Source organism: Myzus persicae, unplaced genomic scaffold, assembly GCF_001856785.1.
Source record: "Myzus persicae strain clone G006 unplaced genomic scaffold, MPER_G0061.0, whole genome shotgun sequence".
Lineage (NCBI taxonomy): Eukaryota > Metazoa > Arthropoda > Insecta > Hemiptera > Aphididae > Myzus > Myzus persicae.
Window position 1 is genome coordinate 16,205 of NW_019103915.1, and position 19,635 is coordinate 35,839.

The window sequence follows — 19,635 nt, forward strand, 5'->3', positions numbered from 1 at the left end:
ATTTATCAAGATTGTAAGTATTTTTTTTTTTAAAAACTTTTCTAAACTTTTTTAACTTTTTAAACTTTAAAGGTAACAACTTGTATGGCTGGGAAATGTCGCAGTACATTCCTTACGGTGGATTCAAGTGGGTTGAGCCAACTCTCGATGGACTTAATAATTTAACCGATACCTCGCCTATTGGAAGGATATACGAGGTTGATGTATCCTATCTGCATGAATTACATGACAAACACAACGACCTGCCTTTTCTACCACAAAACGGTATACCTAAAGGCTCCAAGCTACGGAAGCTCATGGCAACATTAGAGCCCGAGAAATATTATATTGTTCACTATGGGAGCCTTCAACAAGCGATTAAAAACGGGTTGATTGTTGACAAAGTAAATATTTTATTTTACACTAATTTTATAGATTTTATAATTTATTTTTTTTTTTATAGGTACATAGAGTAATAGAGTTTGACCAGTCAGATTGGCTTGCCAAATATATCAATTTGAACACAGAGTTGCGTAAAAAGGCTAAAAACGATTTTGAGAAAGACTTTTTCAAGTTGATGAATAACAGCGTATTTGGTCATTTATTTCTAATTTTTTTTAAATTTTTAAAAATTTTTTTATTTAATTATACAGGTAAAATGATGGAATCTAAAAGGAAGCAGATAAAAATGGTGTTGGTGTCATGTGAGAGGAGGCTGCAGAAACTCATTAATAGGACGACATTTAAACACTGTATAAAGTACACGGAGACATTAACAGGAGTAGCACTGGAGAACAAGGAAATCAAATTTGACAAGCCTACATATATTGGTAAATATACTATCAGTTTTTCTAATGTCTTGTTTGCTAACACATTTATTTTTTATAGGATTTTCGGTTTTGGATATAAGCAAAACGCTAATGTACCACAATGACGTCATGAAGAAACATTATGGTGATAATATTAAGTTAATGTACACTGATACGGGTAAATATATTAAAACTATTCTCATATGTTATACATATTAATTAATATCATTATTACAGATTTACAGATTCACTGGTATATCAGATTATGACAGATGATTTTTATTTTGATGTGAAGAATAACCCCATCTTGTTAAACCGCTTGGATACTGCAGACTTGCCAGTAGACCATCCATGTCATACGACTGTGAGGAAAAAAGTCCCCGGATTCTTCTCAGATGAGACAAAGGGGCATATAATGACCGAGTTTTGTGCACTACGTGCAAAATCATACGCGTACAACATTTATGCAGGAGAAGATGATGCGGTGAGAGATAAAGACGATAAGTTCAAAGTTGGTGGTGAAAAGATCAAGGCCAAGGGGGTAAGGCAGCATGTGGTTAAAAACCACATGTCGCTTGCTGATCATGTCAAGTGTCTGGAAGATGATCCAGACTTGATAAGATACAGTATGAATACATCTATGAGATCATACAAACATAATCTAGTGACACAGAATATGAATAAATTAACTTACAACAGCTACGATGACAAACGTGTGGACAAAATACATATACTAGCCCATGGACACTACAGAATAGAGTAAGTTAATACAATTTTATATTTTTGAATTATTTTACTTATAATATTTTTATTTTATAGGGAAGATGACAATATAGACTTGATGGAGATTGATTTTGAGGTAGATAATGGAGAACAAGAATGGTCAGATTTGGAAAAAGAGGTTATGAGAGGCCTCGTTCATCACATGGTTAATAATAAATAAAATTTAAAAATTGTTAATACTTTGTATATATTTTTGTTATATATTGTGAATAACTTGTAAATATTAAATATTTAGGATAGATTATTATATAATTTGTAGTTTTTTTTTCACCTTTATATTGTATAATTTGTAAATATTAAGGATTGTATTTGTTAGATATGTAAGATTAATTACTATGTTTTCTTATTATTATTTTTTCTTATATAAATGTTATAATTAATCATGTTTTTCTGTTTCAGATAGATGGACCCCTACTTATATTTAATTAAAACCTTGTAAATGTTAACGTATATAAATGTATGTATATAGTTATCATAGAAATAAAAAAACAAATGTTAAAATATAATAGGTATTATGTTTATTAACTAAAATTGTATACAATAAAAATTTTTAGGAATTATTTATAAACCATTTTCTTATAGCAAATACTTTATAGAATGTACATTGTTTAGGATTAAGTTCCATATGAAAAATACAGCAGGGTAGAATATCTTCATCACATAGTTGGTCCAAGCGTGGGCATCCGAGGTCTTCGATGTTGATTAGTGCAACATGAGGTATAAATTCTATAATAAGTTGCTTCTTCTGTTCACCTTTGACATAAATGCAAGTGAACTTTAATGAGTTCAATATTCTGCTTAGTTCTTCATACTCTACATCGTCATATTCTATAGATAGTTGATGATAGTTACGTTCCAACCATTTATTTGTTCTTCGACTCTTATTGTTCTGAATTGATTTTGAATTTTTAAAAATCCAGTGTTGAGTTGCCCATGTTTCAGTGTCGACTATAGACATTTCTTTAGTAAAATATGTATTATTTGCTCCAAGAACGCATTGAATGTCTACGATTGCTGACGATGAAGACGGCATTGTTACTAGACTAGTGAACACGAAGGTGAATAAAATACAACTGAAATTATTTTCTGTTAACACTTGTTAGGGGAAGGTATTGTTGTCTTTGTCTTGATTTCCCCTATCCGTTGATGTACTTTTGATGTTAATTTGGTGTACGGAAGTACTTGTAATTCCTTTCTAAGTCCAAAATGTGGTGTTTTACTCTCGTTCTGTCTTGTGATTGGTTGTACTCGTCCTACGCTGCGATTGGCAGTCGTAAATAATAATTATAATAACTAAATATAACTAAATATTATTGGCTCTGTAAAGAGCCTTTTTCGTAATGATGATATTTATGTTCTGTTATACCCCCCCCAAAAAAATGTATTATTTATTATTTCATAATCCTTACTATGTATATAGTGGTGAGGGATACTGATATCTGATCCAAACGTTGAACAAAATAATAATGCTTTTGAAATGAAACAAATATATTTGTATGCTAACATTTACAATTTTACGTGATGATAGGTAAGTTGTTGACAAATAGATAACAATTTTAATTAGGTATCTTATTCTTAACCATAATAACTAGGTAGGAAATAATAGGTATCATACAAGTATAACTTACGTCAAACCCAGTTTTTGACCAAATAAATTTTCTAATTTGGTTGTAATTCAAAAAACATTACTTCTAACTGCAAATAATTGAAATTTTTACCAAATGTTTATAAAAGCATTTTCTTTAAATTATATCATTTTTAAGAGTGAATTTTTTTGAGTTATTTTAGACATTTTAAATTTTCTATTTATATTGTTTTTTTTCTATAAATATCAAAAAGAAATATATAGCCCAGAAAATAAGCTTAACATTTAATACAATGTTTCTCATAAGTTGGTATTACTTGAATTAAAATACAAAGTTGAACAAAACACAATTTTTTAATGTGTTTGAAGTTCAAAATTCAACAAAATCACAAAAATTATTTTGTAGATATAAACATTAAACATGTTCAATTTCTTTAACTGAGGTCCTAAGGCTAGAACATTTAATACCAGGTTTCTCATAAGAAATGTATACCGAAACACAAAAATTAATAAATGTCCCCACTCACACATATTTGTTTAAAAAGAAAAACATACTTAGTTTCTAATGATTCGAAATTTCGAGTTGGACCACGGTACATATACCACAATCTGTATGATAATGATGTAGATGTATAAAAAGAGTCATTGTTGAATTCCTAAAAATTTTAAATTTAAACATGATTACAATTAATTTGTACTTAACTGAAAAGTGAATTGAAATATTTAATTTGTATTGTAATTAGTTTACTATAGTAAGTTAACCATTTACTATTAAATAAATTGCTATTCTTAATTCTTAATATGTATATATTGTACCACTAAGAGTAGATGACTAACTCCGAGAAATTTCAAATTAATATTAAGTAGAAATACATAGGTATTAAAGATATATATATTATAGTGAAACTATCATTAATGGTAATACTATTTAGAGTATTCAAGTAAAATAAAATTAGTTGTAAGAAAAAAGGTAAATAATATGTCTTATAATGTTGCACTGTCCACCAATTTATGATAGTAAACTCTAGGAATGAATTTTTTTCATTTGGTGGCTTATATTTTTTATAATACTTTATTATTTACAATTAAAAATTACCAAGTGTAATAAATATAAATATGTCTGTATGATGAACATCTTATATAAGAATACTTATAAGAAGTACAGTGGATTCTCGATTATCCGCCGTCGTCCGCGGAATCATCTACATACCTTATGTATACAAAAAAATATACATACATATAAATGTATGTACATTATAAATCATTATGGGTTTAATGAAGTGATAATTTGTGATTGCCCAATACTCGAAAACGACATAAAATATAATAAGCTTGTTTAATATTAATACATATGTACCTATGTACATTGTACATATTATGTTATGTTCCTTTAATACTAGATTCTCGAATGTTTTAAGGATTATCAGTGGATTTAATCAGCCACCCTATTCCGCAGATAAATGAGAGTACACTGTATTCGAATATGTAACAAGACTGATAATAAGTTTAAATATTTTTCTTTATATTTTATTCCACAATACTAAATACTTTTTTATTTTTACCATTAGTATTTTAACAAACAATATTTTTGTTTCATATATTACATTTTTAAAAATTGGCCTTAAAATAATATTTTCTAATGTTTCTAAGAATTTTTATGATTTCATTAAATACACAGATGACACACTACCTAAAATTCATATCTTTCTTGGTTTTACCTGACAATGTAATAGGTATGTAACATCTGAAATTATTGAAACAGTTAAAGAATGAATTTATTAATAATAACTGTAAGTATACATTTGTGATAATTGCACAAACATTATGACATACTACAAAAAAAGTACTTGCTAAGTATTTTGAATATTTTTTTAAAGTATTTATATTTAAAATCAAATACTTTTGAAAGACAGTATTCAAATACAAATGACACCAAGTATTTAAATATGCATTCTGAATAAATTTGAAAAGTGTTCTTAAAAAGACTACTGATAATGAGTATAACATAAAATAGCGTATACTATAAGAATATGTACATAGTATTTTATTGATGAATAAATTGATATAACTCTCCATTTGTTTCATTTAACATTTACCAATTGTAAATTTAATATGGGCTGTATGTATTTAAGCATGGTATGTAAAGTAATAATATAAAAGAATTTTATTTCTAAAAATGAAATAATCTACAAAAAATTACGATCAAATAGTAAGTATGCCACATTCTGACATACTATCCTCAAAAACAGTTTTACACACCTAACAAATATTTTCAAACTACACTCTAAATAATATTAAAATTGATGGTGAAATACTTTTTTAGAATTAATTTTAATTAAACGACAAAATAATGTTCATATTTATTTAAATTTAATTAACATAAGAATTAGCTAAAATAAGTTTGTTTAATTCACTATAATTACATAACACTTATTAAAAACAATTGTTTTTTTATTATTCATTTTTATTATACACTAAAAGAATGTTATTAAACTATCTATTTACTTACACTTAATAGAAATAACAAATTATTAAAGTTGGAATTATACGTATTTTTTCAATCAATAAATTAATATAAGTAGCTTTTCTCCAATAATTACGATTAAATAAATCCCAATAAGTACAATACTTAAAATAGGGTCCTATAATATAAAATATTTTAAAACAGTTAGATAAATTTAATTCTTAAAATCAGTTTTTAAATACCTGTTTAATATTTACCTGTTAAAATGCCTATATAACAAAATGCATAATAAAATACTTCTAGAACACTAGGTTGACAAATCATTTTAAAATTATTTTCAGCCTCAAATTTTGCATCTTTTTGTTTCAATTTAATTAGATAACTATCGTGGACTTCAAACGAAAGACCAACAAGCTATTAAAATATAATTAATCACAAGTTTTGAAATAAATGTACATGAAAAAAAAAAATAAAGCATTCAAGTGGAAATTGAGAGACAATGGTAAAATAATCATATTAAATTAAACTTAAATCAAAAAATAACTTATTGTGCTGCGACGTGATGGCAACGACGGACAGGCAAAAGCTGATCCGTTGTCCGTCGCTGGCCGGGCCGGCGGCCGTGCCGCAGGCGGCGGCCAGACCGGTTGTCGGTCGCGATCTCGCGGACGTCGATAGAGACGCCGCGGTCGTTGCAATAACGACCGCGACAATGTCAAATTATAAGTTAAGCTGTTACGCTAAGTATTAAGTATACGTAAAGCTAGTTTTTTGCTTATAATGGGTTTTAAAAAATACCTTTAATATACTTCCTCTTTCTCTAGATACAAGTTGAAAATGCATTTAATATTTGAAAGGTCGTGTCAGACAATTTTTGAAGCTGAATCAATAAAAAATGCTTCTGTAACGTTGGCATATTTATTTAACGTAAGTATACAGAAAATGTCAGTACATCCTACCATCCTACGGACTACCTTTCTATATTGATATAAAAATAAATTAGTTTGTGTTTCATATAATTTTCTTTAGCAAGTGTAAGTATTGTTTCTAGAACTACTGTATTTTTAAATTTTTAAATTTTGTATCTACACTGCTATTATTTGTTAGCTAGTATCTACCTAAAATCAACCAGTTTTTATTTGACTCACAGGTGTAAAAAGTTTTACTGTCCTTACCTAAGTGGTAAGTTTCATTTATGTACAATGTGTCTACATTGCATTTTTTAGTAACCATTTGTGATTTCCTTCAAAACTTTAATAAAACATTTAAACATTTAATTTTAATGGTTATAAGGACCAAACTACATAGCTTATAAAAAGTCTTATATTTGTTAACTTTTTGTTAAACGATTCCATTATAATTTGTTATATTAATGTTCCATGATTCACGAAGGAGGCAAATATTATGTACCTACAACCTACATACGCATAAACGGATAAATGCATAACTGCGTGTAGGTGACAAGATGTCTATAATAAACTTTAAAACTTCCCAAGTACTCAGCAGTATATTATAATATAGGTACTCGTCCAATATGCTATCTTCTGTAATTTAGTAGGTTAGGTAGGTTAGTAGGTATACCTTTATATCATACCTGTTTAGAGCGTGTTTATAAGTCGTGTTGTATTACATATTATGTATTATGAGTTTGTCAACTATGTGTCATTTATATCAACACATAGGTAATTCAAAATGAAGAGATGTGAGAATATTTTTTAAACATAGGTACTCGGTTATTATCAATCGACCAAACATGTACAAAAATTAAAAACCCAACAATTTGTGGTGTTTAAAAAAGTTCTAAAAAATAGTCGAAAACGTGATTCGAAAGGTAATATTTTGAAAACAATTTATTATCAATGTACGAAAAAAGGGAGCCAAACATTTTACTTCATACGCAAAAACGTACATCGATAAAAATGGGAAGTGTAACAATTAATAGTGAAAAAAAAAATTAAAAAAACCAGTGTGTGTGTTACCAGTACGCGCGCGGGAAGTTATACTTCTTTTGAACGGTACACGTGAGTGAGTGAAAAAGAAAGAAATGCATGGATAGACTGGAGTTATGAGGATAATAAAGAAAGAAAAGAAACAATGTAAATTATATTTTTTATATTTATTTTTTATTTTTATTGTTATATTATAATGATTGATTATCATGTTGCTCAATAAAAAACAAAAAACACTATGTAAATCATAACTCCTTAACCAAAAGTCGGATAACGTTGATGTCGGTACCAATCGATACAGCGGAAAGCCCTCTATAAGGCTCGACTACAAAAACGGTTCGACGTGCCTAAAAAAGTGTCCATGCAGAAACACCTTGAAAAACTCAAAATTTAAACTTTCAGGGCCCCGGAAGACGGGGAAAAACGTCTTATACAGTCTCGACACAAGACGCCGAATTTCATCACCGACCTTCGAACTATAAGAAAACTTGAGTTTCAGAAACGTAGGACGACACCTCGAGTTTTTCCGAAATAATTTTGAGGGGGGGGGGGTCAAAATTACACCGACTATGGTGGGGGGGGGGCAATTTAGAGGGTCTAAAGACAACACTTTTGGTGGTAAAACGGGGTACCCAAGTTGAAACCGGACCGAGATAATACTGAAATAAAAAAAAAGGGGAGGTAACTTTCGGTATACTATACAAGTGGCCAACCAAAACCCATAGCCGTTTACAAAATACTGCTACGACAATCCGCGGCTGCGCACACGGACATGTACGCGTTTGTACGATCGACGTTCGTGCGGCCGCCCGTTCGCTTTTTTTTTCCTCACTTCCCTGCGTAAATAAGTTCAACTTCAAAAAAATATAAATAATAATAAATAAAATAAAATATAATATATATATATATATTATAATATAAATAAAATGGTTTAAATTTCTGTGATATAGTAGAACTTGTTTGGTATTGGGTATTTCAAATAAAGGTAACACAAGCCGCGCGAGGTGTTTACGAAAAGATGAAAATCAACTAAGTCGATGGTAGATAAAATATTTACGGTAGATATCATACACTAAACCATCAAACGTGTGGTAGATGGCATATTGGACGAGCACCATAATATAAAATAAATACCTAGATATTTTTATAAATTTACAAAATATGTTGCATATTATGTGGCTATATTTATAGTATATCGTCTATATTTCTAAAATAGTAAGTATATTACACTAAACGTATAATGACCGAAAGTTAAGACGTTTACGCGTTTACCAATATATAATAAGTATTGTAAATATAACAGTATGACTTACTAAACACTTCGACTAAACTATGTTAAACACAAAAGCAGCAATCAAAAACTACAGTCTATCACTGAAAATCATATAGGTATAAGTCATTAGTCATCTTTCTAATGGAAATCGGGTTCTCTGGGTTTATTTCAACGCAAAATCATGGGAAAATTAATTTTAAATGGTTACTTAACAAAAAAATGAATGACTGTCTACCTACTTTTTGATGCATCATGCGTTTTTGCATTTTTTACTTAAAATACATCATACATTAATTATTAATTGTTAAGTAGTGGTAGTCATTATACCAATATTACAACATTTGTAATATCAATAATTAATAGATAGTATTATCAATACCTATATAATATTAACACATTTACACATATAATATACCTATACCTATAATATTATGTATGATTTACAAATTACAATAAATATGTATTTAATATTTCATAGGTCACAGAAAATCAACATTTCGGTATTGATCATATAACTACTTATTTGAGTAATGTACGAACATCTGGACAAACAGATAGAATACCTGTTTTTCCATTAAGCCATTTGGTTCATAACCAAGCAGGAGAGTATTTTTTTACGTACTTTGGTAAAATCGATAAACGTGGATGGTGGATGCAAGAGTGGCGTTACTCAGTGGATAGTGTTTACTAAAACGTGCGATGTTATTAGTGAACAGGTACGTCATATCACTTATATGACTATATACCAGATACCTACCAGATTTATATAAATAATATACTATACACATATATACCCCAGTTCAATGTACATTTTAAACGCATTTTAGAGATAAATAGATAATACATATTATTAGTAAATTTGTAATATAAGTAGATCATATCAACAGGGCCTTTCTTCGATAGTAATCATAGACTTTTTTGAGTAAAAGGTCTATGATAGTAATAAATTCCTAATTTTACAGTTTTAGTAAGTAGGTAGGTAGGTATTGGAGTAAAGCTGATTGTTTCTATAACGTAAATTCTTTCATTTTCTGTCTGTATAAAAATAACGAGATGACTTTTCAAATAGTGCAACAATCAGATTTCATATACTATATCACCCAATTACAGTGGCTCACACTAATTGTGAGGGGTGTCAACACTTTTTATGACCACCCATAATTTATAAAATTTCCAAAAAAAAATGTTTTACTCATTTTGTTATATTAATAACATCTCATTAGTTATTAGTTATTAGTTAATTTCATAATTTCATAATTTCATAATCTTCTAGTCATTCTCATCCATAACCCATTTTGATAGGAGTGAGCAAGTGACTGACAGTCATATACCCTTAATTTATTAGAGTGCGCCACGGACATTCGCCGTGCCAACACCTATAATCTACAAATAATACCATGGCCCTATATACCAGTTAAAAACGTGTAAATAGTTATAAATAAAAAAAATATTATTATTATTACCATTATGTACCTATTTTGTACTTCCCATATCCGGCGTTTAAACATAATATGTTAATTTAATCATAAATATTATTTATGATTAATAAAAAAAAAAGTCACACAGATGGATCAGTTCCGTAAGTTCCGTAGTTCCGAACAACAGCGGGCACTCGATCAATCGGAATTACCGGAAGGCCAACCCGGTGCCAGCCGGCAACGATACTCGTCCCTATCTGGTGGTGTTAGACGTCCGTGGCAGCAATTCGACGGACGGCGACGGAGGTGGTAGTGGCAGCGCGAGCCCGAACACGTTCCAGCGAACTACTGCAGACTTCGAGACGCCGATCGTTGGCTGTAATCGCATCGGCAAAAGACGGCCATTCGAGCTGGACCCTGTGCATCAAGCCCACCAAAACGCAACTGTTGAGAAGAATGTTGAACCTGAACAAACTGTCAGTCCACAAGCACTGGCCTCCAATTGCCATAATTAACGGCAAGCAGTCCGAACACGCGCAGAGGGCCGATGCTAAAACTGAGAACCATTTGCGGCCGACGTTATCGTTCAACGTGACCAGACCGTCGTGGAAGTAGATTGCACACAATAATTAATACTATGTACACCGTGCATGTATTATGTACGAAGTCTTACGACCAACTATTGTTGTTATGTATATACCTGTTATGTAATATACATTAACAGATATAATAACGTGTATTTTTCAACAGTTGTGTACGACTTTGGTTGGCCCTTCTTACCTACCCTACCTACGTTAGCCGTTTCTTATGTTTAAAGTTGTGTATCGGTTAGCTGCTACCTATGATACATAGGAGGTATCTACTTATAGATAAAATCAACCATTCTTACAATCTTACTGTAAGTTGTAAGTATACAATATGTATTAGCATTTTAACATCAAAAGAATATTAGTATTATAATTTGTTTAAACAACTTGCATGTGTAGGTACTTATACAGTTACCTATATATTGTATACCATAATATTGCCTATGGGTGTTATTTGGCGGGAGGGGACTTGGGGTAACCTATTCTTATAGTACCTATATAAGGTCTGTCATAATTTATATATGCGTAGATGTAATTCTACATGTTATATTTTAACCATTATTATTATTATTATTATAAGATTAATTTAATATTGAGCATTAACCGGAATGCTAAGTAGGTAAATTATTGCCAATTTTCTATCTGTGTGTAAAGTCAATAGGCAGGCTATATACAATAAATTCTTACAGGTGTTGCATTTTTATTACGATTCTTAATATTTTATTTTAGAAAATATTAATCAGTGTTATCCATGATTTATTTAAGATCTAGATTCTGTGTCATAGTATCTGTTTTCAATAATGTAAGTATGTATGCAAATGTAAAACCACAGAATATATTTATGAAATTACTTAATATAAGTTTGCCACACAATTGGATAAAATAAATTTTCTAAGTCTTAACTATTTTTCAATATTTTCAAAGTATTTGGCTATAGCGGCCACTTTTATTTTGATACAAAATGTCACAATTGATTGTTTTATAGACATTTTGCAATTATTTTAAATTTAAGAAATTGAGACTTTTGTCTGAATACATGTTTACATGTTTTTACAACATAATTTATAAACATAATTTCAACTTGAAACATTGATATATGTTTATTCACATATCAGAACAGCTCCATTTGTATGCTTCATCTTCCACAGCTTTCTGAGAATTTAGTTGTAATAGCCATTTCTGTTCATAACCATTTGATCTATCAACACCATCCCAAGCAATTCCTGGACGTATGCCAAACCTATTTGGCGGACAAAACCCTCGAAACTCTCTTTTTTCTAAAAAAAAAAAAAATGATTGAGATTTTTTATAATAAATAAATTAATATTAACTGTCGACTGAGAGTTATATTATTTGATTTATCCTTAAATATTCTCTAATCAGTTATTAGCAAATAAACACTGGTTCACAGAAAATTACATTGTATAGACTAGTACAATTTAATTAAGTAAATAAGAAATAATCAAAAAAAGAGAATTAACCAAATTTTTTTATGAACAGTTTTAATAGAATATTTAAGGATATTGACTTCACAGTCCCATTTATGAAAAGACTAAGAATTAAGAATTTACCATGTCTCACACCATCAGGAGAATCTTCACCTGATCCTTTATTTTTTGTTATATATTCGAGCATTGGATCCCCGTCTCTGATTTTAGACTTCAACAAATTCTCCAGGTCTTGATCATCTGCGTATCTTGCTAATGGTTTTTGCATTTCATGTAAATCAGACTGGTGTTGTTCCTGAGCATCCTTTACTTGTTTTACACTAAAATTATGAAGTATTTATAAAATATGTCTTATTCAGTCAGCATAAGTCAGTTAATCACTAAGAAATTTAACTAAATTAATAATTAATTTTAAATAGATTATAGTTGAAATATTAATATTGTTCGGCAATTACATATAGCCGTTAGCCTGTATAGTGTATACATATTCATAACTGAGTGGGGGAAATAATAACAATAGTAATAAACAGATGATAACGATAATATTAATATGTTATGAAATACATTAATAGGTTAGATATTGTCTTAATGGTGATAATAATTATGGGGAATTCATTGTCATTTTACTTAAAAGAAAGGAGAAAAAACAATTTGAGGGTTCAATAAAGTTTTTTTTAATCGGCAAACTGGATATTGGATTGGAAATATTGTTTGTTGGTTGCCTACTGTTATGTACCAGTCATAGACCTGGATTTGTTTGCTAATTTAAATATTTATTTTAATACTTAGTTAATGGTTTCATCAATAATTATTAACAATGTGTAAATAAAATTAGTTACCCTTTTCCCCATATAGCATATTTTGCTTTATGCTCTTTTAATATTTCTTCTTTTTGTTTTTCTTCTTCTCTTTCTCTTTTGAGATCTCGTTTTTTACCAGTTTTTCGGTCACGTCTAATAGGGATACCATTTTCTATTGACTCTTCGTTTTTCTAAAAATTTGGAATAATATTATACTCTTTACAGCTGTTTATTTTGAGATTTAACTTATAACTTTAATACCTCTTTTATTAGATCATTTAACGTGGATTTATTAATTTGTCGCACATAATTGTTGACTTGATCAACGTCAATTTTCGCAGAATCTTCTTCAATGTCACTATCGCCACCTACTCGTTTCCACCGATTTTTATTTTTGTACATGTCCAATGTTTTAATATCTTTGGGTCTCTCATCAATAACACCCACTATTTGAGGGGCAAATTCATCAACTGGATCGAATCCAATGTCATTTTCATTTTCATTTTCAACACAATCAATATTGTCATCAATAATTTGTACTCTACAACAGAAATGTCAAAAAATTAAGTATTTTTGTTCGTAACATTAGATTATAGTGGTATAGTTCTTAATACAATTGAGTGTAGAGATAAATTTCATTATGGTATTATATTTTAGTTTCAAATTTATATTAGATAAACTGAAAGAAAATATTTAAAAATAATAAATAATGAAATTTCTGCTATAAAAGATGCATATTTTGTTGCTTTTTTTAAAAAGTTGCCTGCTATGTGACTGCCAGCGGTTATCCATAATTATCAAATTGTATACTTTTGTAACTGGCACATCTGACAATCATAGCTGCCAAGCCACCAGATCGCTGACGGTTAGATTAATATGGTTTTATATTATTAACTATACTCCAACAATACACTAAAAAACTGGCGAAGCGGAAATCAATACAATTTTTATAAATGTAATAAACATATTTTTAAATGTTTACTTAAATTCAATTGTATATTATACAAAATTCGAAATTAAATTATATAACGATTGACCACTGAAGGTCACACGGCAGTCAACGTGTTAAAGTATAAATGCATATTTAATAATTTGTAGTGCTTATTTTATAAGAATAATATATATGTTTAAATACATCCATATTTAAGCTTTTTTAAGTTTATATAAACATACAATCTTTAATTATAAACAAATTGAAATTAAGTTACTAGAATGTAATGAAAAATTGAACGCAAATAAAACCTAAAATGTATATATTCACTAAATCACACTTAGAAATAGGACTCATGCCCTTGGCCGTATTTAAAAAAATACCTTTTTTGAATTTTAGTCTTATCTTTTTTCTTCTTTCCGCCCGAAAGATATCTTTTTAGATAATCCTTTTGGGATATAACTTTTTTTTTAGTCTCTGAAAATATAAAATATATGTTTTTAATAAATAAAATGTAATTTAAAACACTAATTAAGTTATGCTAATTGTTTACATTGACATTTATGATGCTACCTTGGTGGTAACCTTTGAGTATTCATACACCAAGTGCCAAGTGGTACATTTTATTCACTCTTAATATTTAATCTAAATTTTAATATACATTTTGAACCACTTGACTCGATTATGAACATATCTGGTGGGCAATAAATATATTATTATTTATTATCATCAGTTTTAAATGAATTATCACTAAAAATTTTAAATTTAAAGTATACAATACAAAACCTATACGAAATACACTTGCAATTTAAATATTAAAAACAACAAGCAAAATTAAACCAACAATAAATAACTAGATGTACAATATGAAGAAAATTGATTTTTATATCTAAAAACAATATCTTCATAGTTTATTATCTTTTCATTATTAAGTGGATAATTTTTTGGAAAATGTTAAATGTAAAATGTACAGTATTCAAAAATCGAATAAGTATAATTTATTAGTTATTGAAATCTTTGAACTAAGGATAATAGTCCTAAAAAACAGTTTTACAAAAATATAAAATTGACGTAATATAGGAACTAGTTTTTATTATACTTGGGCCATTTTTACAAATTATTTATGTTAACAGATTAATATTAATGACTAAAATGTTCAATCCCCATAGCTCAAATATCTTGCCCATAACAATAACCATGGTCCTTTTATCCTTAGAACATTAAGTTAAATAACTCAAAATCTAGTGGTACACATTTTGATTCTAATACTTAACATTTTTCAGAAAAATTATTTACTGAATAATTTACAGTCAAAAAGGGAGGTCCTCGTGAAAAACAGAAGTTTGTATATTCACAGCACATTCTTTAAGTAGTACAAATAATATAGATTGCATGTAAAATTAAAAATTCTAAAAATTTAAAAAAAACTCTTTATTGAAGAACAAAAAGAGGATGAGCATGCTTGGTGGATTACCCTCGCTCGATATATATATAAAAAGTTAATTTGTGTTAATCAGTTAATTTGTGAGGTATTTCTGTTACACCTGTATAATTTTTAGTATTGCATAAGTGCGGGTCTTCAAGATTTTTAATGATAAGTGTAAAGCTTTACGTATGTCATGTATAAACAATAAGTTGTAACTGATATTTTCTAGATTTTTTATTAGTACTTGATTTTCTTTTAGTTATTTATGTGAGAAACTATGTCTATTTTCTTTTAAAGTGCACCACATTCTAAATATTGTCAAATAACAAAATTTAAAATAGTATGTACATAATATATTTTTAAAAAAAACAAAATCATTATTTTAATGTATGATAACCGTATTTTCTAACATAGTAGAATATGAAGTTCACCCATTATAAATAAAAAAACATTTGACAATGACTGTTTGAGTAAACATATTTGAGACTATCGCAACTCAAATAAAACAATTAATGTACTTATTAACGTAATAACTGTACATGCAATATAAAATATTGCACACAAAGTTAAAGAATTAATTTAAATTTATAAAAAAAAGTCTGCTTGATATTTACTAGCCTTTACAATTTAGAGGATGTTAGTTCACTATCTGTTTACTTTGACCTTTTTATAATATTTCAATTTTTATGGAAGTTATGAGTATGTAAAATGTTATTATTTAAAAATGCTCATATCATGTTATAATACTTAAATATTGTAAAAAAGTCATTATAAGAACACAGTTAATGTTCTTAATTTTAAATTTCATAATAGATAAATTTCACAATACTAAAGCGAACAATATAAGGTTGGTTCTGTTGAACGGTGATTTGCTATATTGTGCATTGGTCAATGAGAGAAAACAAATAGTGAGCTGACATACTCTAGAATGCAAAAAACACAATATTTTAGAATTTTTAATAACCAAGTAAACAAAAGTTTTTAAATTAAAAAATAATGTTTTACTCACCTTTTTCTGACATGTTTTCTACTGTACCGTCAAAAGGAGCGAATAGGAACTGAAGGTGCGATAGGAACAAACTTGGAAAAAGATTTGTTTTATTATTCTCTTATCACGAATATTTAACCGATAGCATTAGTACTAATGTCGTTTGGTACTAAATGTATTTTAGACCAATTTCGATATATTTGCAAACCGGATGGTAGCTGTTTACCTCCAATGATAACACGTTATCAGTTATCATTTTTGGTAGAAATCAAATTAATAAATTAATAATATTTGTTTTTAATTATTTTAGTACTTTATGAGTTTATAAATTAATAATAATAATACTTATCAATTAAAAATTGTTCATATTTTCACCATACTACCTACCCAGTTCAAAATTTTTTTTAAATTTATATTTTTATAATTTTAACATCATATTATATGAAGTATTTTGATACTTAGTGCATAAGGATCTACTAATAACTTTCATTATATTAGAAACTAAACTTACTTTTAAGCGATGATTCGTTATATTAAGGTCTGTTTTAAAAACATTTTGCTTCCCAAAACTGAAACATGTTAGTCTGGCAGAAACACTATATTTATCTCTTATTATAAAATTAGTTAAAATTAAGTATTACTTTGTAATAATGATATTAATCATCAATTTTTTACCGGTTTTCATCATCAAAATTACAACCTTATAGGTACCTATCATTTTATTATATATTATTATTTCGAACTACAGAGTTACAGAATTCATTTTATTCATTTGTTGTAGCATATAATTGTAAATTATAAAACATCTTATATATTTAATATATTTTTATAGTAAAAATATCAATTGTAGTATAACAGCATGTATGTGTACAGAAAATAAATTAAGTACATAAATAATAGGTTATAACAAACAAATTAATATTCCCCCGAGAGTTTGTTACAATCGATTTTCATTGTATTAGTAATCTGTAATATGTTTTAACTTTTATTTAAGTACAAAAAAACTTTATAATATGTGCATGAAATAATTCCTTAAATTTCTAATTAAACTATGTATTCAAATGAAATGAAAACAAAATATATACTTCATGAGTGTTAAAAATGTAATGATAATTTAGTTTTTTATTAATAATATTCATTAATCAAATAATTATTGTGTGTATACCTATCTATCAATAATTATAATGTGTATCTTAAAACCGGGTGAATAAAAACACTTAAAAAGCTTAAAAAGCTTATTTAGTTGGAATGGATATAACAAAACTGCATATTATAACTTCGAATTTGGGTCTTGAAACAGAATAGGTATACAATTCATAAATATTAAAATGTATTTTATATTTATTTATAATTATGCTTCATACATATAAATTGAATATGATTTGTTATTTATCATGTTCAATTGTGAATAGAAACAGTTTTTGAAGTAGTAAAAAATACAAAAATGTTATTTCAATTCAAATTTCATATATTTTTTTTAAAACATGATTTAACACAACAAAATCAATTCTTTCTTTTTTAAAATATTCAATTAATAAGTCAAACAGTAGTTTAGTTGCCTTATATGAATTTAAAGCAACTAGTTTATTAGTTGATACAGTAAATACATAGTATAATTCATAACGATAGAAATAAAATAATAAATAAATTTTGTCTTTAAATGATAACAATTAACAGCCTTTATACTGCATGCAATAAAAACAATTTTTAACATTTTTCATAACAATTTAATCATAATGACTTGAAATTTAATTTAAATGTATACAAGCTCCTCTTTTAAGGATTATTTAATTTTCCAATTACCTATTTGGTCAAAATAAAAATTATATTCACCTCTGACCATTGGAAAACCATAAATTGATCCAAGTGGTCTTCAGAGTAAATGTGTCTCAAAAAAATTCCATCAAAGTTCTAGTGTTCTACGTTACCATTTTTTTTTTGCTCGATTCACAAAACTTTATTTGCCACTTGGCTAGGTCACATTCATTTGGTATTATAAGACCCCAGCTCCAAGATTCTAAAAACATTTTAATTAGTTATGTTTCTAACCCTGTATTCACACTGAAATTAACAAATCTAAGTTCATCATTGTATTATAAATGGTACAATAATTATAACCATTTTATATTTAAAAGTATAAGTTTTGGTTTGGAAGTAAAAGTAATATATTGTACAATTATTGACAACATTTCCAATAATTTCATAAAAGAAAAATACACATAAATAAAAATTGTTAAGAGATAGAGATTGTTAAAAGTGGTTCTCAAAAAGTGTTTCTATTCAACTGGTTTTAGGATATTTTGATTAAAAAAATACACCTAACAAGATTGATATATAGTGTATAATGTTAGTAACATACATTTATTAAAAAAATTAATTTACTCCAAATGTTAGTGTATTGGTAGCGGTATACAGTATATTGTACTCAATGAAAATGAATGAATGAAATGTTAATAATTGATATATATATATAATAAATAAATATTTAATTTTAAAAACTATTCGGGAAATGAAGCTATTTTCAGCAGCAACTAATGTGGGAGTTGAAAAGCTACTAAAAAATTGTTAACTAAAAATGTATTAACCTATTAACCATATTTATAAATAATTTTAAAAGTAATTTCTTAAAAATGTTTAAAATCTAAATGTTACATTACTTTGGTCAAAAATACCAAAATTTTATTCACAATATGTCAACATTTATAATTAAACATAGTCACAAACAAATAATAATTTCATAGTGTGTCGAAAATTTTTTTCTAAAAATATATATTAACAATATTATCTCTGCATATTTTTAAATTGTTATTTTTGCTGCTAAAACTATGTGACAATATTCCAATATTTTCTGATCAAAATCTTAACATTTTGTAACAATATTTAAATGTTTGCAACACCTTAAAATGTTATCAAAATATAATTTTACTGTGTGGTTAAACTATTATTTTCATATTTAACGCAAATTGAATAGATTTTTTTAAACTGTATGGTACTGGAAAGATGGCGCCACTGGTATACCCATTTACGTATGTTATCTGGCTTGAGGGCATCATGATCTATGCAATTAATATTTTTGTACAAAGCTACTGTACAATACTTTCCAAATGGTTTATCAACTTTACCCCACTATTTATTTTTTTATAAGTGGAGTATTTGGGTATTAATGCATATAATATATATGGATATAATATTTTT

At 27.7% G+C, this 19,635-nt stretch overlaps 3 protein-coding genes and 1 pseudogene across 3 annotated transcripts; 3 read left to right on the forward strand and 1 right to left on the reverse strand.

Moving 5' to 3' along the window:
* Positions 1-93: 93 nt before the first annotated feature.
* On the forward strand, positions 94-583 carry LOC111036276 (the record flags this gene model as incomplete). The annotated part of the gene is made up of 2 exons (XM_022318262.1): positions 94-383; positions 443-583. Coding segments are annotated over exons 1-2 (429 nt in total), but the record flags the coding sequence as incomplete, so codon positions are not given.
* Positions 584-640: 57 nt separating this feature from the next.
* Positions 641-1,551, forward strand: LOC111036290. The gene is made up of 3 exons (XM_022318284.1): positions 641-809; positions 868-966; positions 1,034-1,551. The coding sequence occupies exons 1-3, from the start codon at positions 641-643 to the stop codon at positions 1,549-1,551; spliced, it is 786 nt and encodes a 261-aa protein (XP_022173976.1).
* Positions 1,552-6,182: 4,631 nt separating this feature from the next.
* LOC111036277 lies at positions 6,183-10,988 on the forward strand (annotated as a pseudogene).
* Positions 10,989-11,762: 774 nt separating this feature from the next.
* LOC111036286 (BUD13 homolog) lies at positions 11,763-16,573 on the reverse strand. The gene is made up of 6 exons (XM_022318280.1): positions 16,462-16,573; positions 14,410-14,503; positions 13,357-13,636; positions 13,135-13,286; positions 12,419-12,615; positions 11,763-12,124 (listed from the first exon to the last, which is right to left on the reverse strand). Exons 1-6 carry the CDS (start codon positions 16,472-16,474, stop codon positions 11,952-11,954), a joined length of 909 nt encoding a protein of 302 aa, XP_022173972.1. The 5' UTR covers positions 16,475-16,573; the 3' UTR covers positions 11,763-11,951.
* Between the last annotated feature and the right edge of the window lie 3,062 nt (positions 16,574-19,635).

Excerpts from the sequence above, each read along its gene's own strand:
- LOC111036290 (XM_022318284.1), top strand. The coding sequence starts at position 641 with ATGGAATCTAAAAGGAAGCAGATAAAAATGGTGTTGGTGTCATGTGAG. Across the intron at positions 810-867 it reads TGACAAGCCTACATATATTG|GATTTTCGGTTTTGGATATA; the intron begins GTAAATATACTA and ends TATTTTTTATAG. Across the intron at positions 967-1,033 it reads GTTAATGTACACTGATACGG|ATTCACTGGTATATCAGATT; the intron begins GTAAATATATTA and ends ACAGATTTACAG.
- LOC111036286 (XM_022318280.1), bottom strand. Across the intron at positions 13,287-13,356 it reads TAAATGATCTAATAAAAGAG|AAAAACGAAGAGTCAATAGA; the intron begins GTATTAAAGTTA and ends CCAAATTTTTAG. Across the intron at positions 12,125-12,418 it reads TCCTGATGGTGTGAGACATG|AAAAAAGAGAGTTTCGAGGG; the intron begins GTAAATTCTTAA and ends TTTTTTTTTTAG.